The following is a 19,402-nucleotide window of genomic DNA, read 5'->3' on the forward strand; positions in this document are numbered from 1 at the left end:
CAGGTACTTCTTCATACACAGTATTTTTTTTCCCTTGTCGAAGTGTATAATTGTACACTTACCATTATGGTTTTTGTAGTAAAGGCTGTCCTTGTAGTGTATAAACTCGGTGAGGGCAGGTCACCTGATTTGTTCACTACTGGCTTCCCAGTATGTCCTACTGTACCTAGTAATAGAAGCTGATTGACAGTTATTGACTGCATGAATGAGTGAAGGCATGAAGGGCTGTCATCATATAGAAAACACGTAGGAAACGGATGGTCTTACTAAGAGCATGCACTCACTCACTGGTTCATTCACTATGCTTTCATTTAGGAAGAACGATCCCGCTTTCTGACAGGAAAACACTTTTTCTCCTAACCCCCAATTTGAGGGTCTAATTCCTGGGACCCCTTGCCTCGGGAGTCAGGCCGCGCTTGGCTCGGTTTGGAAAGGGCTGGCGTGCTTCCTCAGGCGGAGAGTATGCACAGAAGCAGAGAGTTCATTATAACCGGTTAGTCATCCAGAGAGGCTGTAGACACTGCCGTGGGCGGGGCGCACCTGGCGCTCCTGGAGTGGGGCCTGTTCCCTGCGTCGCCCCCCAAGGTGGGAGTGAGACCTGCTAGAGCCCAGGGGAGGTCCAGTCTGCCCGCACTCGGGAAAAGCACCAAGAGCCTCTCGGTAACAGTCCTTCTCCCTCGCTGCCAACTCTGAGATCAAGCCCAACATCTGCAGGGGTAACTTTTTCCAGGGAGAACTGGAAAGGAGAGCCGGCCTGGATCCTAGCCGGACACCACCTGGCGGAAGTTGGAGCCTGCCCTTACTTCCCTGCAACCTGAGGGTGCTGAGGCCGAGGGCGGGTGACGGGGCAGAAAGCAAGGCCCCGATTGCAGAAAGGCATGCAAATAAGAACCCAGGCGTCTGGTGCGCTGGGAGCCCCGGCTAAGTTAGGAGCGCGCGCTCCTTGCTGGGGTCACCCGAGTTGCGCTTGGCCCGGCAAGGATGACTCAGCCTCACTTAGGTCGGTCTTTACCGCCAGCCTGCGCGAGGGCTCCACAAAGTTCCCAATCACACCCCAGACCTCGCACGGGGGAGAGAGGTTTTGCAAGCTAGGTCCTGGGGTGGGGGCAGCGGCGAGAGAGGCGGGGGGAAGCCTGCTTCCTCGGACGCGCAGGGGTTTCCCCGGCTTCCTTTCTCCTCCCCCCTGCCTCTGCGGGCGGCGAGAAGGCGCCTCCTCCGGCGCTCACTGCTTCCTGCCCGGTGAGGTGGGCACCGGAGTGGGGAGCAGGCAATCCCCCAGGCTCGGAGAAATCTTTTATCCCGAAATTCAGGGTGTCCCCAGGTCAGGATTAACTCGGCGTCGCGTTGGCTTCCTCCCAGCCCTGATATCCCAGTCCCCGCCAGTCGCCGCAGCCAGGCAGACTCCCACGGCAGCAGCCGCTAGGGAGCCCCGGGGCCTGGGTCGGGCGCGCAGGGGACGGCTGCGCTGCGGCCAGGTGCCGGGAGCCCCGCGCTGGTAGCACCGCCCTCCGCGCCTTCCGTTCGGCGCCGCGGCCCGAGGAGCAGCTGCGGGCGGTCACGCAGCGCAGCCCTAGCCAGAGCCCCGAGCTCCCACCCAGTCCCATCCTCGGCCCGCTCCGCCCCGCGTGCCCGTCTCCTTCCTCAGATTTCTGCTTTTTCCCTAGGTCCCTCCCCGCAGGAAAATCGCGCGGTGGGGGCGGAGGGCGCGCCCCCTCTAGGCTCCGCTGCCCCCGACCCGCCCGGCCCAGGGGCGGACTGGGCGCGCGACGCCCGCTCTTAGCAGCCGCCCGCAAAGTGCGGAGCGCCACGCCCTGCCCTTGGCCTCCCTCCTGCGTCCCCAACCCCCACCCTGGCTAGGGTCTCCCCGGCCCGGGGCCAGCCCGAGAGTCGCGCCCGCGGTGGCGGACTGCGGAGTTGTAAAGAACTCAGTGGCCGCAGTGGCCCGGGCGGGGCAGGGCGCGCTCCGCCGCGGCCAAGGACACTGGAGTTTGCAAGTCCCCGCCCGCGCGGCGCCTCCCGCCCAGCCGCCCTCCCGCCGCGGCCCGCCGGACTCCCCGGGGCTGCCGAGGCGGGGCCGGGCGGCCGCCGCTGCTAGAGGCGCGTCTCGCTGCCTCCTCCCCCGCCCGCCTCCCTCTCCTCCTCCCTCCCTCCCTCCTCCTCTCCGCCCTCCCCGCCCCCCCACCCGCTCCTTTTTCTGCTCCCCAAGTGAGCCGGGCGCGCGAGAGGCAGGCGGGGCGGCGCGGAGCGGAGCAGGCAGCCCCGCGCGCTCGCCCACCGCCCGCTCCGCGCAGCTCCCCGCGGCCGCTCTCGTCTCCTCCGCAGCGGGCGCGTCGGAGGGAGCCCAGCATGGCCGGGCCGGGCTCGCCTCGCCGCGCGTCCCGGGGGGCCTCGGCGCTTCTCGCCGCCGCGCTTCTCTACGCCGCGCTGGGGGACGTGGTGCGCTCGGAGCAGCAGATACCGCTCTCCGTGTAAGTGCCGGCTCCTGCGCCGCCCGGGGAGGGGACCCTTCCGCCTGCGACCCACTGTGCCCAAGTTTGGGCGCCTGCAGGTGCGGCTGGGCAGGACCCGCCGCGGGCGTCGGCCTCGCCGCGCGCACCTGCCTTTCGGGACCCGCGTCGGGCGGCGAGACCGGGTGGGATGCTCTGGCCCCTGCCTGCAGGTTGGCGAGTGAGATCTGGAGATGCTCACCTCAAGTGACGGCACCAACTTTGGAGCTTGGTTACCGAATCCAACTTCCATGGGCCGCTGAATTTCCCCCCTTTGCTCTCCCGCCGCCCCACTTCTTTTTTGGGAGGGGGGATGGGTGGATTTCTTCTGACTGCTGTTTGCCAGGTAATGCCCAGTTTAGGGGGTCGAGTCCTCGGGCAATGCTTCAAATGAAACTCAGTGGTCTTTTTAGAGAGCCTGGGAGACTTTGTGTATTCTTAACTCCGCGACCCCCCTTGGGCCCCCTCCCTCGCTGCGCTTTGCAGTTTGGTGCTGGCAGTTTCTACCAAAGCGCTTTTTTATCTTTTCTTCTTTTAAAAAATGTTACATCGCCCTGCTCCTTCAGCCATAGCCGCATGTGTGCGTGTGCGTGCGTGTTGACTGTGACACGGGTGTTACATTTTTTCCTGTGCCCCTTCTCCCTGTAGGGTGAAGCTCTGGGCCTCGGCTTTTGGTGGGGAGATAAAATCCATTGCTGCTAAGTACTCCGGTTCCCAGCTTCTGCAAAAGGTAAGGTTTCTGTGGTGGCAGGAAGCGATGATTTTTTCCGGCACAGAAAATGGAGGCAGATTTAGTTTTCCAAACAAACGTGAGCCCCGAGCAGCATCAGTTATCAGAGGAGTCTCTGATCCCGGGTTTCTTGGCATTGTACTGTACAGTGATTTCTTCCTACCAACCGGTTATTTTTAGATGACACTTGATTCTAAACACAAAGAAAAGCAGAATACTCACTCGCACTGTCCTGCCTGGGGCTCGGAAACTGAGTGTTTTTGCATGGCTCTCGTCTCTGTGTCGGTATTGCTGTTTCAGTGCCAGAGCAGATGCTCCTCGGGCCAAAAAATGCTAACTTCATCCAAGGGGCAGACTCAGTGCCTATTTTGTGATGCCTTTCACCTTGCACTGGAGGCGTGGGGTTCAGTGTATCAGAGAAAGACGTTGCACTATTGTTTGTCATCCCTGCAGTTGTACAATCCCATTATTCCCCAATCATCTAGACCCAGGGCTGGGATGCATTACATCATTACAGATAAGGAGAATGAATGTGGTTATCTTTCCACTCAGCTGCACTGCCGGGTAATAACCTATGAGAGTAGTCCACAAACTTAAGAAATGGGTCTGCATCCATGTAATTCTGGAGAGTAATGAGAATGGAGAATTATTAGGTTCTTATCAGAAGCTGCATCAATTTTAATTCAACAGGCAGCATTTTAAGCATAAGCTTAAAATTACATTGTGAGATACATGGTCCTTCATTCTCCCCTTCAGGAAATAAAGAAAAAAAAAAAAAAAAAAGGGCCGGGGAGGAGAGATTAGAGGAGTTCAAAGAATTTCAAGTTTGCAGATCAACAGGATTAATCAAAATATTCTCTTGATGATAGAAAATAAAATTGGTCTTTAGGGAATAATTCTCTGAAAATGGGTTCAAATAGCTTAAATTGTTAACTTTTAAACATTTTAAAATATGATTTTTGGGCCAATGTGCCATATGTGTTATGCATGCTGCCTGGTAACCAAGTACGTATTTTATTTATGGCATTCCCCTTCAGAGAGTAGCATTTTTGGGGACAGCGTGTGAAACAGTTTGCCACATGAAATCCAAATATCGTAATAAAGCGTTGGCCCACCATGGAATGACAAAAGTTTTTCTGGTTTAAAAATCACCAATAGGCTTATTCATTGAAACCTTATTCATTGAAAGATTGTTTGCTCAACTCTGTTGTTTGGGAAGGTGTTCTTGAATTATAGGCAGCTGGTAAACAGTTGAGGCTATGAAATGCCCTTCTGGAAGATGAGAATTTACATACCTGTGGCCCATCTCAGCACTTACAGGAATTGCATAGGAATTGCCTCTTTCCCTAGTACTCTTTTAATCTGGACAAGTCTGTCTTCTGTTTTGGCATTTTGCCCACTTGTCAGATGTTTGATGTGATGAATTCTGGACTGTAGCATTGCCTGTATATTTTTCTTATGCTTTTAAAGAAGATAACATTTTATATAACTTTAAAGAAATATTTCTCATCTGCATGTTGTAGTTGTAGCAATTCTAAAAGAATCCCTTCAGAGCCTGTTAATATTTTTTGTTTGTGCTTTCATATCTTTTATCTCAAATTTTCTAGGAACACACAAAATATGTTTTTTTCTTTCTCTTTGAAGTTACACACACACACACACACACACACACACACACACACTGCACAAAACTCCATCAACCCTATTATTTGGTACTCTATAACAGCAAATTGGAAAAAGCTGAAATGCTTCTCTTACCTTCTCATCAGCATCCTTTCTGATATTGAATTCACCAGCCTTGCTTTGCTTTTGTCATGTTTGCAGCTTGACAATTGTGTAATTATTTCCAGCTGTTTATGGCTTTGTTATCATTTCTTGCTGCTGCCTGGCATTTTGTAATCTGATGCGAGGGAAAGGTGAGGTGTTGCTTGGCATTGCGTTCCGGGGTGGGTGTCCACCCTAGTCCTTGCTTTGGAATCTGCTCTGGGGGTCCTGAAATACTCACGGCTTTGGGTTACTTGGCAGGGACTTTCCATAAGTGATGGGGGAGCATGTTAGACACCTCGGGGAGCATTTTTCAGCTATCTTTTGGCTGTTTTGGTCCACCAGCCCCCGCAAATGTTTCTGTATTTTTAAAATTAGCAAAGAACATTGGTTTAGAGAGTTTAGAGTATGAATGGGAATAGATCTGAGTGCTCAGAGTGTAGGTGACATAACATCGTTTGGAAAAACAAGGGGATAATTGCTTCTCTTTTGCTAATTCTCAAGTTTCTGGCCATTTGCATGAGGAATTACTCCTCAAAGTCAGAACTCTGTGCACGCTGCCATCGTATCACTGTGTCCTTAACAATTAAGATGCTTTCAAAATGAGTTAGAAAATTTGGCTGGAAAATACATTAACACTGTATTAAGGGGACTCAAAGATGGCAATACTATGTTGTATAATAGAGTGTAATTGCTCTTTTAAGGCATGGATGTTTAAACTTGATTTTCAGTTAAGTAAGGTGTACTGTATACCACCATATAATTTTATGTATTTTGTGTAGTTTCACTGATTGACACTTCATGTTGTGAATCAATATATGTTCATTTTTAGAATGGAAGTTTAGTCATTTTTGCACTAAGGCATACACTTTACAAAATAGTTATTGTGAATATAAGTTAAATAATAATTGGCCATGCATCTATTTTAAGGTGTTTAGAGACTGGGAAAACTGCCATTTTGGTAACATGTTTTTATTAGGTGATCTAATTTGAGGTAGCAGTATTGTTACTGACTTCATCAATGTAAACACAAACATTTAGCAATGGACCTTGTCATGGCTTCAGAAATAAGAGTATTTTATCATTTGTTTCTGTGTTTAATACCATGGCTTTTGCCACTTTAGTCTATTATAATATATTAGGTATTCAGTGCCAGACATCCCCTATATTTTCTTCTTCTGTCTTTACTGAGCACAGGAGTAGCAACCTGTTAGGTCCTTAGAAATAGGATAGTTTTGATTTTATAAAACGCAGTAAGCCATCTTTTAGGAAATTTGTTTTCAGTACAGAGTGGAAGACTGTGGGACTTGTCTTTGGGTGCTGGAGTTCATCTTGAGGGGTTTTAGATGCTGAGAGAGAATAGCAGGCCCCTGGAGGACCGTGCTGGTGTGACACAGGCATAGCTAAGCTGGCAGATACTGCAGGGGTTTCCATTCACTTCAACTTTTAATTAAGTTTCCGATTTGACATATCCATGCCAGTCGGTATTCAGCTGCCTCTATCTTGCTTCATTTTCCCCAAAGAATGGACTTTGTTTGGTTCTTTTGGGGAGGCATAGTTTCATTACCGCTGTATTTTGGGATTCAGTGAGAAGCATTCTAGTAGGTCTGGGAACCTAGGCTGTTAAACTCAGTCTCCACACCTCTAACAATCACAATCAAAGGCATTAAACTGGCTGATTCTCATTTCATCCTCCTCAGGGATAATTGGATAGGAACTGGGTTTTTCATTCTATTTAGACCTGCATTCGGGGAACCAATGTTCACAGGAATGAAGGGTTCCAGTTACATTTTCCAGAATCATGATGATAAATACACAATGGAAATACAGGTAATGTGTGTCTCTGCCAGTAACGCTGGAAAAGAATTGACATTTACCTTGGACGCCTCTTGGAGCACTTACCAAACACGCACATCTTGGAATGCGCAATTCGTTTTTTGCATTATCAACTATTTATTGAGAGGGCAGCTTTAATATATGAAGTTGATATCTCTTTTCCACAGGACAGAGTCAGCAAAGTAAAAGGTTGGTGCTTTAAGCCATTTTTATAGTTATGACTTTTCATCAATGTGGAAATCGATGGACTTTTAAATAATTGAATAGGTGTATTCACTTATCAGGAATTAGGTAGCAGTGCTGCTCGTGGGAAACCCGGCACTCTTCAGCTTGCTCTTGTGGGGGAGGCCCTGTTTTGCTAACATTTTTTTGTTGAATAAACACAGTTACTTGGCGTCCTGAATGATAAACGCATTCAACCTATGCTGCTGATGCTGTAATTCATAGCATTACTTCAAATACTGGACTTTTGCTTAGCAGGTTATTTTTAAAAGTCTTGAAATCTCTGAAATGACAGTTTTTAATCGTTCAGGGCAGTTTATTGGTCTCACTAACACAATCACCCAGACAGTAGCAGAGCAGGGCAAACCAATGATATTGTGCCTCTTATGCATATATCTCATTGCACTTGTAGAGTTACTCATGGCCACTTGCTAACTGTCTAAGCCTCTTTTACTCTTTTTTTTTCTTTTTCTTTCCTTGTTTTTTTTCTCCTTAAAAGTTCTTTTCTGCCAGATACATTTCTACTTTGCCTTTGCTCCCATTAGGAACTGCTGCGGCCTGTGTTACTCAGGAGATTGACAGATGCTACTCAAAATTAAGGGAAAATGAAAATATAGGCATGGTTTTCTGGTCAGAGGCAAACATCAGCTTTTTATTCCCATGTGGTTATAATTTTGATTGATTAGCATGATGATCTCATGCTGATTTTAATTAATTAATTCTAACACTAGTGCAATTTTTAGGCAAATACATGAATACCAAACCACCCGATAATTGTGAAATCCATTGGGCCTGAGCCGACACAGTTATTGTTTCCAGTTTTTGATGAAGACATAGCCATGTGTCAGCATGAGCAAAAGTAAAAGAAATGCGAAACCATCACCCCCAGCACCTGTGGCCCTTCCAGGTATGTCATTGCCCTAAAGTTTGACGCACATATTCTTGGAGGTGCAGGTTTGGGATTCTAGCCTTCATCAGCCTTGGATTGATCTCCACTTGGTGTTGAGTGTTCTGACTTACATTGATCAGTCCATGGTTTGGTGCGTTGGGCCTACCTAAAGAAGTGTACATTTTCACAAAGGAGTCTATTTCAGGCCTATCGTGAATCCTGATTTACCATCATAGATGCTATGATGCCAACAAATGGGCTTTTTCTTCACCCCAGCACATCTCCCCTGTCAGATGTGAGCAGCAGCTCTTTCAGGGATCCCACCATCTTTTTTTCATCACAGTGCTTGTTGGCACAGTCTTCGGGTTGAGACCACAGCATCTTCTACACAGGGAGTATTAGCAGATTGTGTATTCCCTGGGACACTGTGATTTGACTTAGAGGTTTGCTGTGACCAAAACTGAGAAAAAAAATAAAACAGATGTTATAAAATGCCAGCCTATGAATTAGCATATGAGATTTTTTTTCCCCTTTAAATGTAATTTTTATACAAGAGACATCACGGCCTAGGTTTCATCTCGAGTGACTGCAGTGAAGCTTTCGTGTATCATTCAATGAAAGGAAAAGTTCCTAATGTCAGGCTTCTGGTAAAACTGGCAGAATCCTTACCAGCCCTTTTTGGTCCATTAAACAAAATTTTGCTTCTCCTTTAAAGGAAGAAAATGATATGAGGAAGAGGAGGATGCTTGTTTTTTTGTGATTTTACTAAGTATTTAGTGACCAACAGACTCTGTCTGAGGTGGTTGTTCTGTAACTGTAAAGCTGGACTCTAAGGCCCCTCGACAGCCCAGCACTTTGGCCTGTGCTTACAACTCACCCTTGGCAGATTAGGCATTTGTATAACTGACGTGTTTTAGGGGATTTCTTTGTGCATAGCCAGCATGTCTACTTTTCAGAAGGGAATTGTTTTTTACAAATACATATTTGAAAAGAGTCCAGTTCATTTCTAATAAATGGTAAACATTTCAACTTCCATTTGCTTTGAACAACACTCATTGGGTGCTCATTCCAAGGCTGCTTAAGGCATTAAATTTATAAGGTGTATTAAATTTATATGTTGCATAGCTTTCCAGTTTCCCCAAGTCAACATTATGAAAATAAACAACTCAGAAACCAAACTATTAGTACACATTTCAAGGCCATATTGGAAAGGAAAGCATTATCTTTTCACAAGAAATGGATGGCTGTTCCTTCACTTTGTGCACTTCAGAGTATTTATCTTGGCACTGTTATTGGAAAACAGTACCCTCCCAAGGTTAAAAGGGCTGTTATGCATGTAAATGATCTAGACAGGCAAGGTGGGCAAGGCTGTAAATGCTGTGGGTTCACAAAACAGACGTCAAGTTTTCCATTTTAGGTGAAACAACTGCCAGTCGATATTTGGGGCCTGCACATGCTATTACCATAATACTTACTAAGTGTGTGTATGTGCACGTGCCCGTGTGAATAAAAATGGATGCTGTTCATCACGGAACGTGCCAGATAATGCTTGCTGATGGGGAAGATTGTTCTTGTCCCCTTGGGTGTTAGAGAGGCTGACTTGAGAGAATGAACCAGGGCAGTAGGACAGAACTGAGTCACCCAGTCCAACAGGCATGGATTTGTTCAGCTTCTGGGATTTTGTAGGCAGTTGGAATCTGAGGACTTGCTGAGATCAGAACTGGCTACGTAATTTGTGGTCCCCAGTGCAAAATGCAGAATCCCTTGTTAAAAAATTATTTAAGAATTCCAGGATGTGGCAGCAGAGCCTCAGATGAAGTGCGGGGCCCTGGCTAAGCCTCCTGTGGGACAGGCTGTCCTCGTTTTGGCTTTCTCTTTTTCCTGCTGGATAGCTCACCCTCTCAGCTGTATTCATTCTAGGAGGCTTCCTTTGCCCACCTTTGTTCCATCTCCAATGAAATCATTTTCTCATTTTATGAGTAACAGGTCGAGAGCTTGGAGCATTTTCAAAGATTCACATCTTTGGAGATGCTGTGTTGTTAAAGGAAGGGTCATTGGCCTTAAGCGGTGGCATCTCTCTTTTTATCTTTTCTGTGTGCATTTCCAATGTGGCCCTGGGCAAATTGCTTAATCTAATAGTAAAAACAGGTAGCACTCACGCTGTAGTTTCTGCATTCCAGGTACTGTGATAAGTCCTTTACATATGACATCCCGTTAAATTCTCCCAGCAACCTAATGAGGCAGGGACTGCCATTCACCCCGTTTTACAGATTGAGAAGCCGAGGCTTGCACAACTGAAGCAGCCTCTCCAAGGTGACTGAGCTGGGCTTCCAGGGTCTACACATCTGGCCACAGTGCTGTATTTTCTTGTCTTTGCGTGATCCTTTTTGACCTCAGTTCCTATTTGAAAAGAATGTGCATAATACCTGTGTTTTCGATCTCACAGGTGTTTGGAAGGATTAAATGAGAAACATCTGGGATATTAATTCAGAAACAATTAAAGCGTGGGTTAACAGCTGAGACGGCATAGCCTTGGAGTCAGATGGGCTTGGATTTGAGTCCCAGATCTGACATTTTCTTTTCTGCATTGCCTTGTAGTTTAACATTTCTGAACCTATACCCTTAAATGAGAAAGGAGACCAGACCAGTACCTTCTATCGTATAGGCTGTGATGAAGGTTAAATGAAATAAAATATGCAAAGCACTTAGCACCGTGCCTGGCACATTGCCTCCTGCCAGTGAGTTGTTGTTGTCATTCCTAGTTGCAATATACAAATACAAGCTCTTCAGATAATCTTCATTGAGCTTCTGTGGGGCCTGGCTGCATACATACCTGTGGACTTGGTGAATGAGCAAGTGCGTGAATGGGTGCCAGGCATTGGCATGTAGGCAGGTGATCCCCAGCTGACCCCTGATGAGAGTACTTCAGAGCAGGAGGAAGGCTGCAGTGGTGGTGGCCTCTGTCAAGATATGCACCCTTCCCCTTGAGATCAGCTCCCTTCTCCCTGAGCGTGGGGGGAGATGTCCAGAGAAAGCGCATCACCCAAGGAATTGGGGTTGCCACATCTGCCTCACAGCCCAGAGTGAGGTCCTTATGCCAAGGGAGATCCCAGTATACCCAGCCATTTCCCCTGCTGTGGGAGCGTGTTCAGAAGCCAGCTGCAGATGACCTCTAATCCCGATGCCCCCTTGGGCAACATTTCAGTTGTTTAGGATGACGTGTGGCACATGGGAAGCCTTGGTTCTCAGGCTATCCTCTCATTCATACTGTCCCATTTCGTTATTAATGAACAAGAGAGACTTGGAATTTTTGTCACTTTGATCCCATAATTAGTTCATAAAATTAAGGCAGTGTATGTTATGCACATTTAATGTGGCAGGGGCACAGTGACAAATGCATTTATTATGTCCCCAGGGAGGTGGATTTTTTTTTTTTGCTTTCTTTCCCAAATCCTCCTAATCTTGTCCCTTGCACAGCAGAAGCGGGCAGCTGTAAGATTAAAATTTGCTGTTGCTGTAACATTGTGCTATAATTTGTGAAGCAAGGTGAAAGTTGGAAATATAGGGCAGGCGTTTGACTCTTTGTACATGTGCCATCCATGACGCCTTTTCCATTGTATTGTTTGAGGCAGAGGTGGAACAATATTGTAAAAAGAACAATAGATGTGGGAGACATTAAATTCGCTGGATGCAGGTAATCTTCAGGCGCGAGTCATAACATCCAGCTTTACTCTCAGCCTCCTACTGGTTTTCATTATTAGTGAAATGTCTATTAGTGCAACATGACCGCGTCGTGTACAAACAGCTCAATGGGCATAGGCTTTTGCCCCACTGACATAATAATAGCCATTTGACTTCTGGAATGCTAATGCCAAGTTTGGATATTCTTTCCTCTTGACTTTGGCCTGGGCCCCTGTTGGAATGCTATCGTCATCTGCCTTTATAATACAGAATTCACACACCAACTCAGACAACACACTTGAGACAAATCATTATCTGGCAACCAATAAAGGGTGTTTGTGTGCGTGCGTATGTGTGTTTTATATACATGGGTTGTTTCCCTTTGTTAGTAAATACTGGTAACTAATTAAAAATCTCAGAGTGCGTGGCCAAGTTCGAGTATTTCAGAACATCAGGAGCCACCTGGTCGCCCTGGAGTAAGATGTAATCCTCTCAGGAGAGGGCTCACAGCTCACTAATCTTTCGAAAAAGCCAACAGTACACATTTCCCAGAATGGGAATTTCAGAATTATAGAGCCATAGCTGGATTCAGTTCTTTGCTTGAAACAAATGCTTTATGAATGATAGGAAAAATATATAGACTTAGAAAGAAAGCAGAGGATTGACTTTCAGAAATCTAGTTTTAAGGGAAGTGGATGGTCTGGGGAAGGCAGAACTGTGTAGAGTTGAGGGTCTGAATCTGAGTGACGACAATCTGGGTTTGAATCGAGATGCTGCTGCTGCCTGGTCATATGACCCTGACAAGTCAGTTGCTGAGCCTCAGTGTTCACATCTCTCAAATGGGCACAATGGTACTAACTTCTAGGGTGAGTTGAGAGGCCCAAATGGGAAGATGCATGCAGGACGCTTGGCAATAAGTGACTCATGGGAAGTGTATAGAAAAGGTAGACTCTTGTTGTTGTTACTATTCTCAAGGAGTTGCTTCTACATACCGGCAAGTGTTGGTTGCTTAAGACAGTAGTTTGTCCACTTTGGGGGTTGTTAATGCCAGACCATCTGGAGGCCTTGTTTTGAGACCTCCATCAAAGCTGCCTATGACTCAGCTCTACAAGGGATTTTAGGCAATAATAATAATAATAATAACAATGATGCAGGTGTTTTATTTGTGTTTTATGACGTGTGCTTTATGGCATATCATTTAATTTCTCGTAGCAACCCCTGAGGTTAGATCTGTTGTCATCTGCATCGGTTTTAGAGATGCAGAAACGTCTTTAACATGTAAGACAGAGGGTGTAACTTTGTCCAAGGCTACATGGCTCCATGAGGCAAAGGCAGACTGAGTCCGCAGCATGTGAATCCCAGTTCACGTGCTTGGGTTGTTGTGGGGTCAGAGGAAAGGTATTTGGGGGATTTCTAGGACCAACCATTTATCCTTTGCATTGGCCTTAGTGTGGTATTGGCTCATCAGAGCATTTGGTGGAAACTTCTCCCCTGCCCTTAAAATTGTCCCCTTTGGAATTCGTAGTCTTGTTGCTTGGTCCTTGTCATTTGCTTTCATAATGCAGAACTTAAAAGGGGCAAGAACTGGACCCTTAAAACTGGGCAAGAGGAGGGCTGGTGAACCCTCTAGCTTTCCATACTTCTCCCTTTTTGTCATAATAAACTGATGCTGCTTATCTTTTAGTTGCCCTTGAGGGTCAGCCCTCCCCTTATGTGTTCTGACTCCTAAGATGCCTTTCTGAGAATCTGATTGAATTTGGTTAAGTTTTCCTTTGTGTATTCCCCATTATGGTAATTGATGATGGTATAGGAAAGCCAGTGTGGGCTCTAAAACTCTGAGACCAGATGGATCTGTCTTTGAGATCTGGCTGGATTCTTAGTGTTCAGGTCCTCAAATTCCTTACCTGTAAAATGGGGGTCATGATAGGGAGGATTAGGTACGGAGGCATGTGACGGTCTTAGCACAGAACTGTATACCCAGGAAGTGCCCAGTGAATTTTAGCTCCTCTGTTTTTGTTATTCCTGTTCTTTGTCTGTCTTTCCTAAATGTTTATTGGTGCTTTTTTTTTTTCTCTTGATAAAGCCACAGTTCTGTTTTTCTGTACAATCGACAGCTAGCTTGAAAGCCACAGCCCTGGACTCACTAGGGTCGATTTCATTTTGCTTGGAATGAGCCTTGCAGGGCCTTCTGTGCCTCTGGCACGTCTGGGGTTCTGGGTTGTGTGATATCCTGTGAACCCCTTATCTCCTTTGGTGGTGAGTGGGAAGGGGTGAGGGGAAGGCTGGTAAACTAGACCTTAAATTTCCCCAGGGCATGTTTGCTCTTTCTGACCTGGAGAGGGTCCCCCTGCGGCACTTAGCACAGAGCTGTCTATGGGGTGGGCTTCAGGGGTTGTTTGTATGTGGCCAGCACGAAGGTACGGATAAACAAAGGGAGGAATAGCCGCCCAGCCTTTTCCCTGTCCTTGCACGCTAGTGATGGAAATCAGAGCACTGTAGAGCACAGGCAGATCACCAGGTCCTTCACAGCCCTTTCCCTATTTACTCTCCAATGCCAGGGTTTTATGAGTCCCAGCATCAGGCATGGATGCTGCGAAAAGTGGGGGCTGCCTTCCAGCTACAACAATCCAGCCCCAAAGCCCTGCAGGCAGGTCCCTTGCCCACAACCCTTGCAGTGCCAGCAGGGACTGCCAGACAACAGAACAAGCTGGTCCTCGGTTCTCCTAGCTGGCCGACCCCCTCCTTGCCCCTGGGCGCATCCCTGCCCACCTGGGTCACCACGCTGGAGACTTGGTAGAGTCTCCCCCAGAAGCATCCAGTTGGGCTGAGGGGTCCAGGCGCCTCTGCAGTACCAAGCTGAGCAGCTGCTGCGGGAGCACCGCAGTGCTGGGCGGGTGCACGAGGAGCACCAAGCGAGACTGATGGGGCCGCTGCAGCCGCCACCATCAACCTGGGGGAGGCAACTCGGCAAAGGCAATTAGGAAGCTGCTGCAGCTAATTCCATAAAGTGCTCGAGCACCACATTACCACTGATATCAGGGAGAAATTTGAATTTTAATTTCTGTTCCCTTCGCCTTCACATGGGGTCGAGGCCCTGCCAGCATCAAGATGTGTGCGTGGTGTTTGCTATGATCTCACCTGCTCAGGGAGGTGCTTCTTTAATTTGTTTGTTTATTTGTTGTTTACATCACCGGGGCTGAATTTCTGAGTCTGTGCTTTGGAGGTTACTGGGAGCTGCATAATCTGCCCACTGCAACATACCTGCATCATCCACAGAACGTTCCTTGGGTGATCTCACTGCTGCACCCTGTGTGGGGCCTGTCAGGCACCTTCACGCAGGAGGAAATCTTTAAGAGTGGCCATCAAGTGAGTTTGGGTTGTTTTTATTTGCATTTGCATCCTGTTGCAGGCAGTGGTCTGCTCTCTTCCCCAGGCCCAGCCCTTGGATGTGCTAAGAGCCTGCAGCAATGCACCCCCTGAGATGAGGGGAGACAGCTGCTGGGAAGTGGGAATTATATGGATTTAATGGGGATCAGTTTTGCCAAAAGACATTTCACTTCAGCCTCTGTCACCTTGAGATATCAGGACCGAATAGAATATTGTGTTGTGAGGCTTTTGGAAGAGTCTTGCCTCCAGCGCCTCCCTGGGATGTGACTCCTCCATGGAGCTGTGACTTCTGCTAAGCAGAGCATTGTGTGCCCTGAGTGAGCAGGATCTGATGCCCACCTTGCACCTTCCTCCTGAGCCTGACCTACTCATTTAGAAGGGGATGAGAGGACTTCGGAGAGGGGCAGGTGGGAAACGGCCCCTTCCTCTGTGAGTGTGTGTCGGGGCTCAGTGGTCTGCCCCTGGTCTCACAGTGAATCAGAAATGGGCCGGGTCTCGAATGCTGAAGTCCTGACTACCAGGCTTGGGTTCAGGCCAGTGTATTAAGGCCACAGATGGAAGAAGGGTTTCACGTCCCACAGTGGGCTTCTTGGAGGACAGGGGGAGGTAGCCCTGAGCCTCATGGCTTGTCTGCTCCCTGTCCCATGCCTTTCAAAACTACCCAGCTGGTCTCCACTGGAAATCTGTTCTAGTTTATGCAAAAAGGTGTGTTTGTGAACTCTCCTCAGATTCAATTGCATTTGAGCCTGAATTTCACCTAGAGAAAATGTTCCTCCAATGCATCTATTTTTAACAGCCCAAATATTTTGTCCCAGTGTGTCATTAGGGCACATTCCCTTTATTAACATTATCTGTATAAGTGAAGCCGAAAGGAGACAGAACGATTAGTCAAGCGTTTATTGAACACTAATAACCTCTCTGGAAACCTGAAGCCTCCAACCTTCTCCTTTTCCTCAGTTGAGGTTCAGATCATCAAATGGTTTGTTTTGGATCGAATATCATGGTTTTAGGGGAATCTGTAGCAATCTTAACAGACTTCCAAGCATACGTTTGTTTTTGTCTAAATGTTGGACATCCTTTTCTTCTTTCCTTCTCTCACTTCTTTCCTTCTTGCTTCAACAAACATCCATTGAATACTCAATGAGGTGTGCAGAGCTACGTTGGGCACCCAAATCCCTTCGCCGCTGCATCCACCTTTCCCATCCTCACCCTGAGTGCTTCAGTGACAGCACACTGCTTGAGTTCCCTGCACACATCCGGCTGTGTCACGCCTCTGTGCCCATGCCCGTGCCATTGTCCTGTTACACTGCCAACACTGCTCTCCTTGTCTGGCTTCTGAGCCTCAATTCTACAGGATGTCAGGCTGTAGAAATGTTACCTGGGGAGCTTGTTAAGATGCATTATTTCAGGAGCCTACTCCAAGAGACCCTGGCCCAGTAAGCTTGGCCCGGAGCCCCAGAACCTGCATGTGAACAGACATCTCAGGTGACTCTCATTTGGTGGTCCATGGACCACGCTTTGAGAGAGATTGTTTACATGTTGTCTCTGGGAAGGCTTCTGGCTTTCCCTAAAGAGACTCAGTCATTCCCTCCCTTCCATTCTGGCCTATGCACATCTTGATTCTGGCCTGTGCACCTCTTCCCTCCCGGCCTGTGCACATCTTCCCTCTGTGATTTTGTACAAATCCGTGTGCTTGCAGGCTGTGTTGTCCTGGGCCAGAGGCTGGAGCTGCTCTTCCCCTGAGCCAGGTCTGAAGCATGGGCTGGCACAGGATATAGCCTTCCTCAATGTGGGTGGCATGAATGGAGATTTTCCCTGCCATAGTAGTGAGGGCTTTGGAGCAAGTCATACATTTTATCTTTTAAGTCCAAAGGTACCCAGGTACATGTGTGCTTGTTGAAGCAGTTTATTTAGAAATCACTGAGCACAGTTGAGTGGCCATTCTCCAATTTGTGAGATGGAGAGAAATTTGTTGACCTGTCACCGATGGCTTTTCTTCTTACCAAATAGGTTACCGGGACCTGTGGTTACTAGCCCTTTAACAGAAAATTGTTTAGTGAACATCAGTTTGAAAGACGCCATCTGCTTCCTATAAAAGCCTGCTCCTAATCTCCCTGGTGCAAGAATTGCTCCCTCAGGGGCCTTTTGGGCACAAAACTATGTTTTTTTCTAAGGCAGTGCCTTTCAAACTTCTTAAACTGTGGCCCGCGGTAAAGAATACATGTTACATTGCAACCCGTTACAACCTCACATATGAAACATGTTTCATGAAACATCACTTAGCCTTATTCTTTGCAGTGCAGACTGGTATTTTGTACTTTATTCTATTCTATTCAACGCAAGTCGACTAGACTGGACTCTGTTGTACTCTATTCTATACTATTCTACTCTACTCTGTTTTCTATTCTGTTTATTTTAGAAGGCTGACTCTGACCTATAAATTGATCTCACAACATAATAAATGTGTTAGAAAAACCCATGCTCTAAATGTTACCGGGGTAAATTATAAGTCAGTTCAGTGATCGTGGGAGGTGTAGCGTTGATCTTTGAGACCCGAGCTATGTTGTCCCCAGTAATAATGATCAGTGGTGATAGCTAATGCTTATCAGCCAGTCACAGTGCTATGCTGTTGGTATAAATTTCATTTCACCTCTGCAACAATCCCATGGGACAGGTGCTCTGATGGCATCATTTTCCAGAGGAAGACACGAGTTCACGGAGGTAATGTGACTTGCCCAAGGCAACACAGCTAATAAGTGGTGGCTTCGATTTGTGAATCCAGGGCTGTCTGAACATGAAGCCTGGACTTTCAACTGCACTTGCATTTGCCTCTTCCTTTGCCAGCAGCCACTTTAATTGGTTCCAAGTGTTAGCACTGGGCTGTGCAATGTGGAAGGCCAGAAAGAGGAAATTTGGAGATGGCGTGCTGGGGAGCAATGGGGAGGAAATGTGAGAGAAAGCGTGGAGAGTGAAAGAGGGCAGTCTGTGAAGCCTGGGGTGAGCGGTGGTCCTCAGAGCATCTGGTATTTTGTCTCTAGCACCTAGAGAACCTGCAGTGTTTTTGCATCTCTGTTATAGTGGCTGCCTCCTGCCTAAAGCACCCACTGCATCTGGTGTTTGTCACTGTACTTGCTGGACAAATACTTGTTTTCACATCTCCTTCTTTGACCAGGGGTCATCGTTTTGAGGCCAGAAATGATGGCTTGTACTTCTTGGGATGCCAGGACCTGGCCCAAGGAGATGTCACTGGGGTTTGGTGACTGAGTGAGTGTATGAGGACATCCTTTAAGTTAATCCTCGTAACTAGCCCAAGAGTCATATTCTATCCTCATTCTGCATTTGGGGAAATTGAGCCCAAGATCATGAAGTTAGTGATAGGAGAGCCAGGTGAAGGACCACCATCCCAGGTGAAAAGGTGACTATTATATTTGCATGTGTTTGTTTTTTGTTTTCTGAAGATTAATTTTGTCTTCTTCCACCTCCTCCTGAGGATTTCTCCTCTTACCATCTGGATCTGGTTTTCTGTATTTGATCCCTTTTCTTTTTGTTGTTTGGACAGGATGTGGCTGGACCAGAGAGTCACTGGGCTGGAGAGGGCAGGAGTCTGGCCTGGCGTCTGGACGTCCAGGTTCTAGCTCTGGCCTGACTCTGCTGAGCTGGGGGATCTGGGGCAGCTCGTTGCCTCTCCCTGGGCTTGCCTGCAGTAGAGCTCAAAAGTCAGCACAGTTCCAGAGGACGGCAGAACCAACCTCATTTCCCAGTGTGTTCCACCATGAGATGGGTGGCACTTGGTTCTGGCTTTCTTCTTTTCACTTTGTCCCAGTTGTGCCCCCATCCCACCCACACCTGTTGCCCTGCAGCTGTCTGCATCAGGTGTCTCTGTGAGTGGAGGGAGTCATGCACGGGCTGCTGTCCCCACCTTGGGGTGCTGTCCAGCAGGCGCAGCAGACTCACACCTGCCCACGTTGTGCAGACAAGGCAGACTTAGCTGAATGGCCAAGAGAAGACTAAAGTCACATTCATGTCAGAGCAGGGAGACATGACATAGCATTTTGGCAAATTCTTCTCTGCATTTTTGCTGACATTATCTCCCAGGAGCCCTTGTACCATAGCCTCATTCTTAGAGTTGTGTATGGGTATGGAGTCATCCTTGAATGTAAAAGGCAAAAATAAAAGGGACTAAAATGTTTGACATATGATGAAGTTCTATGATATTTTAGACAGTGAGTAAATTGGTATTTATATAACCTGGTATATTCATTTCCCCTGATCCACCCTCCCTTGAATGTTGACTTAATAACATGCCTGACTAAATGACGTTAATTGCTTTAAACTGCCAAATTAAAAAAAAAAGCCAGCATTCATTCAACAAGTGTGGTGTGTTCACAGCCCAGACTGGAGGCAGGG

At 47.4% G+C, this 19,402-nt stretch overlaps 1 protein-coding gene across 2 annotated transcripts in view; it reads left to right on the forward strand.

Annotated features, from left to right (window-relative positions):
* Positions 1–2,190: 2,190 nt before the first annotated feature.
* CACNA2D3 (calcium voltage-gated channel auxiliary subunit alpha2delta 3) overlaps positions 2,191–19,402 on the forward strand; it is a 958,335-nt gene continuing 941,123 nt past the window's right edge. Inside the window, exons 1-2 of one of the 2 annotated variants that reach the window (XM_030926087.1) lie at positions 2,191–2,468; positions 3,135–3,216. In XM_030926087.1, coding sequence (XP_030781947.1) covers positions 2,347–2,468; positions 3,135–3,216 — 204 coding nt within the window. In that variant the 5' untranslated portion in view covers positions 2,191–2,346. The remainder of the gene's footprint in view (positions 2,469–3,134; positions 3,217–19,402) is intronic. The other variant, XM_030926131.1, reaches the window with a different exon arrangement.

The sequence above is a fragment of the Rhinopithecus roxellana genome, chromosome 1 (assembly GCF_007565055.1).
Source record: "Rhinopithecus roxellana isolate Shanxi Qingling chromosome 1, ASM756505v1, whole genome shotgun sequence".
Classification (NCBI taxonomy): Eukaryota; Metazoa; Chordata; class Mammalia; order Primates; family Cercopithecidae; genus Rhinopithecus; species Rhinopithecus roxellana.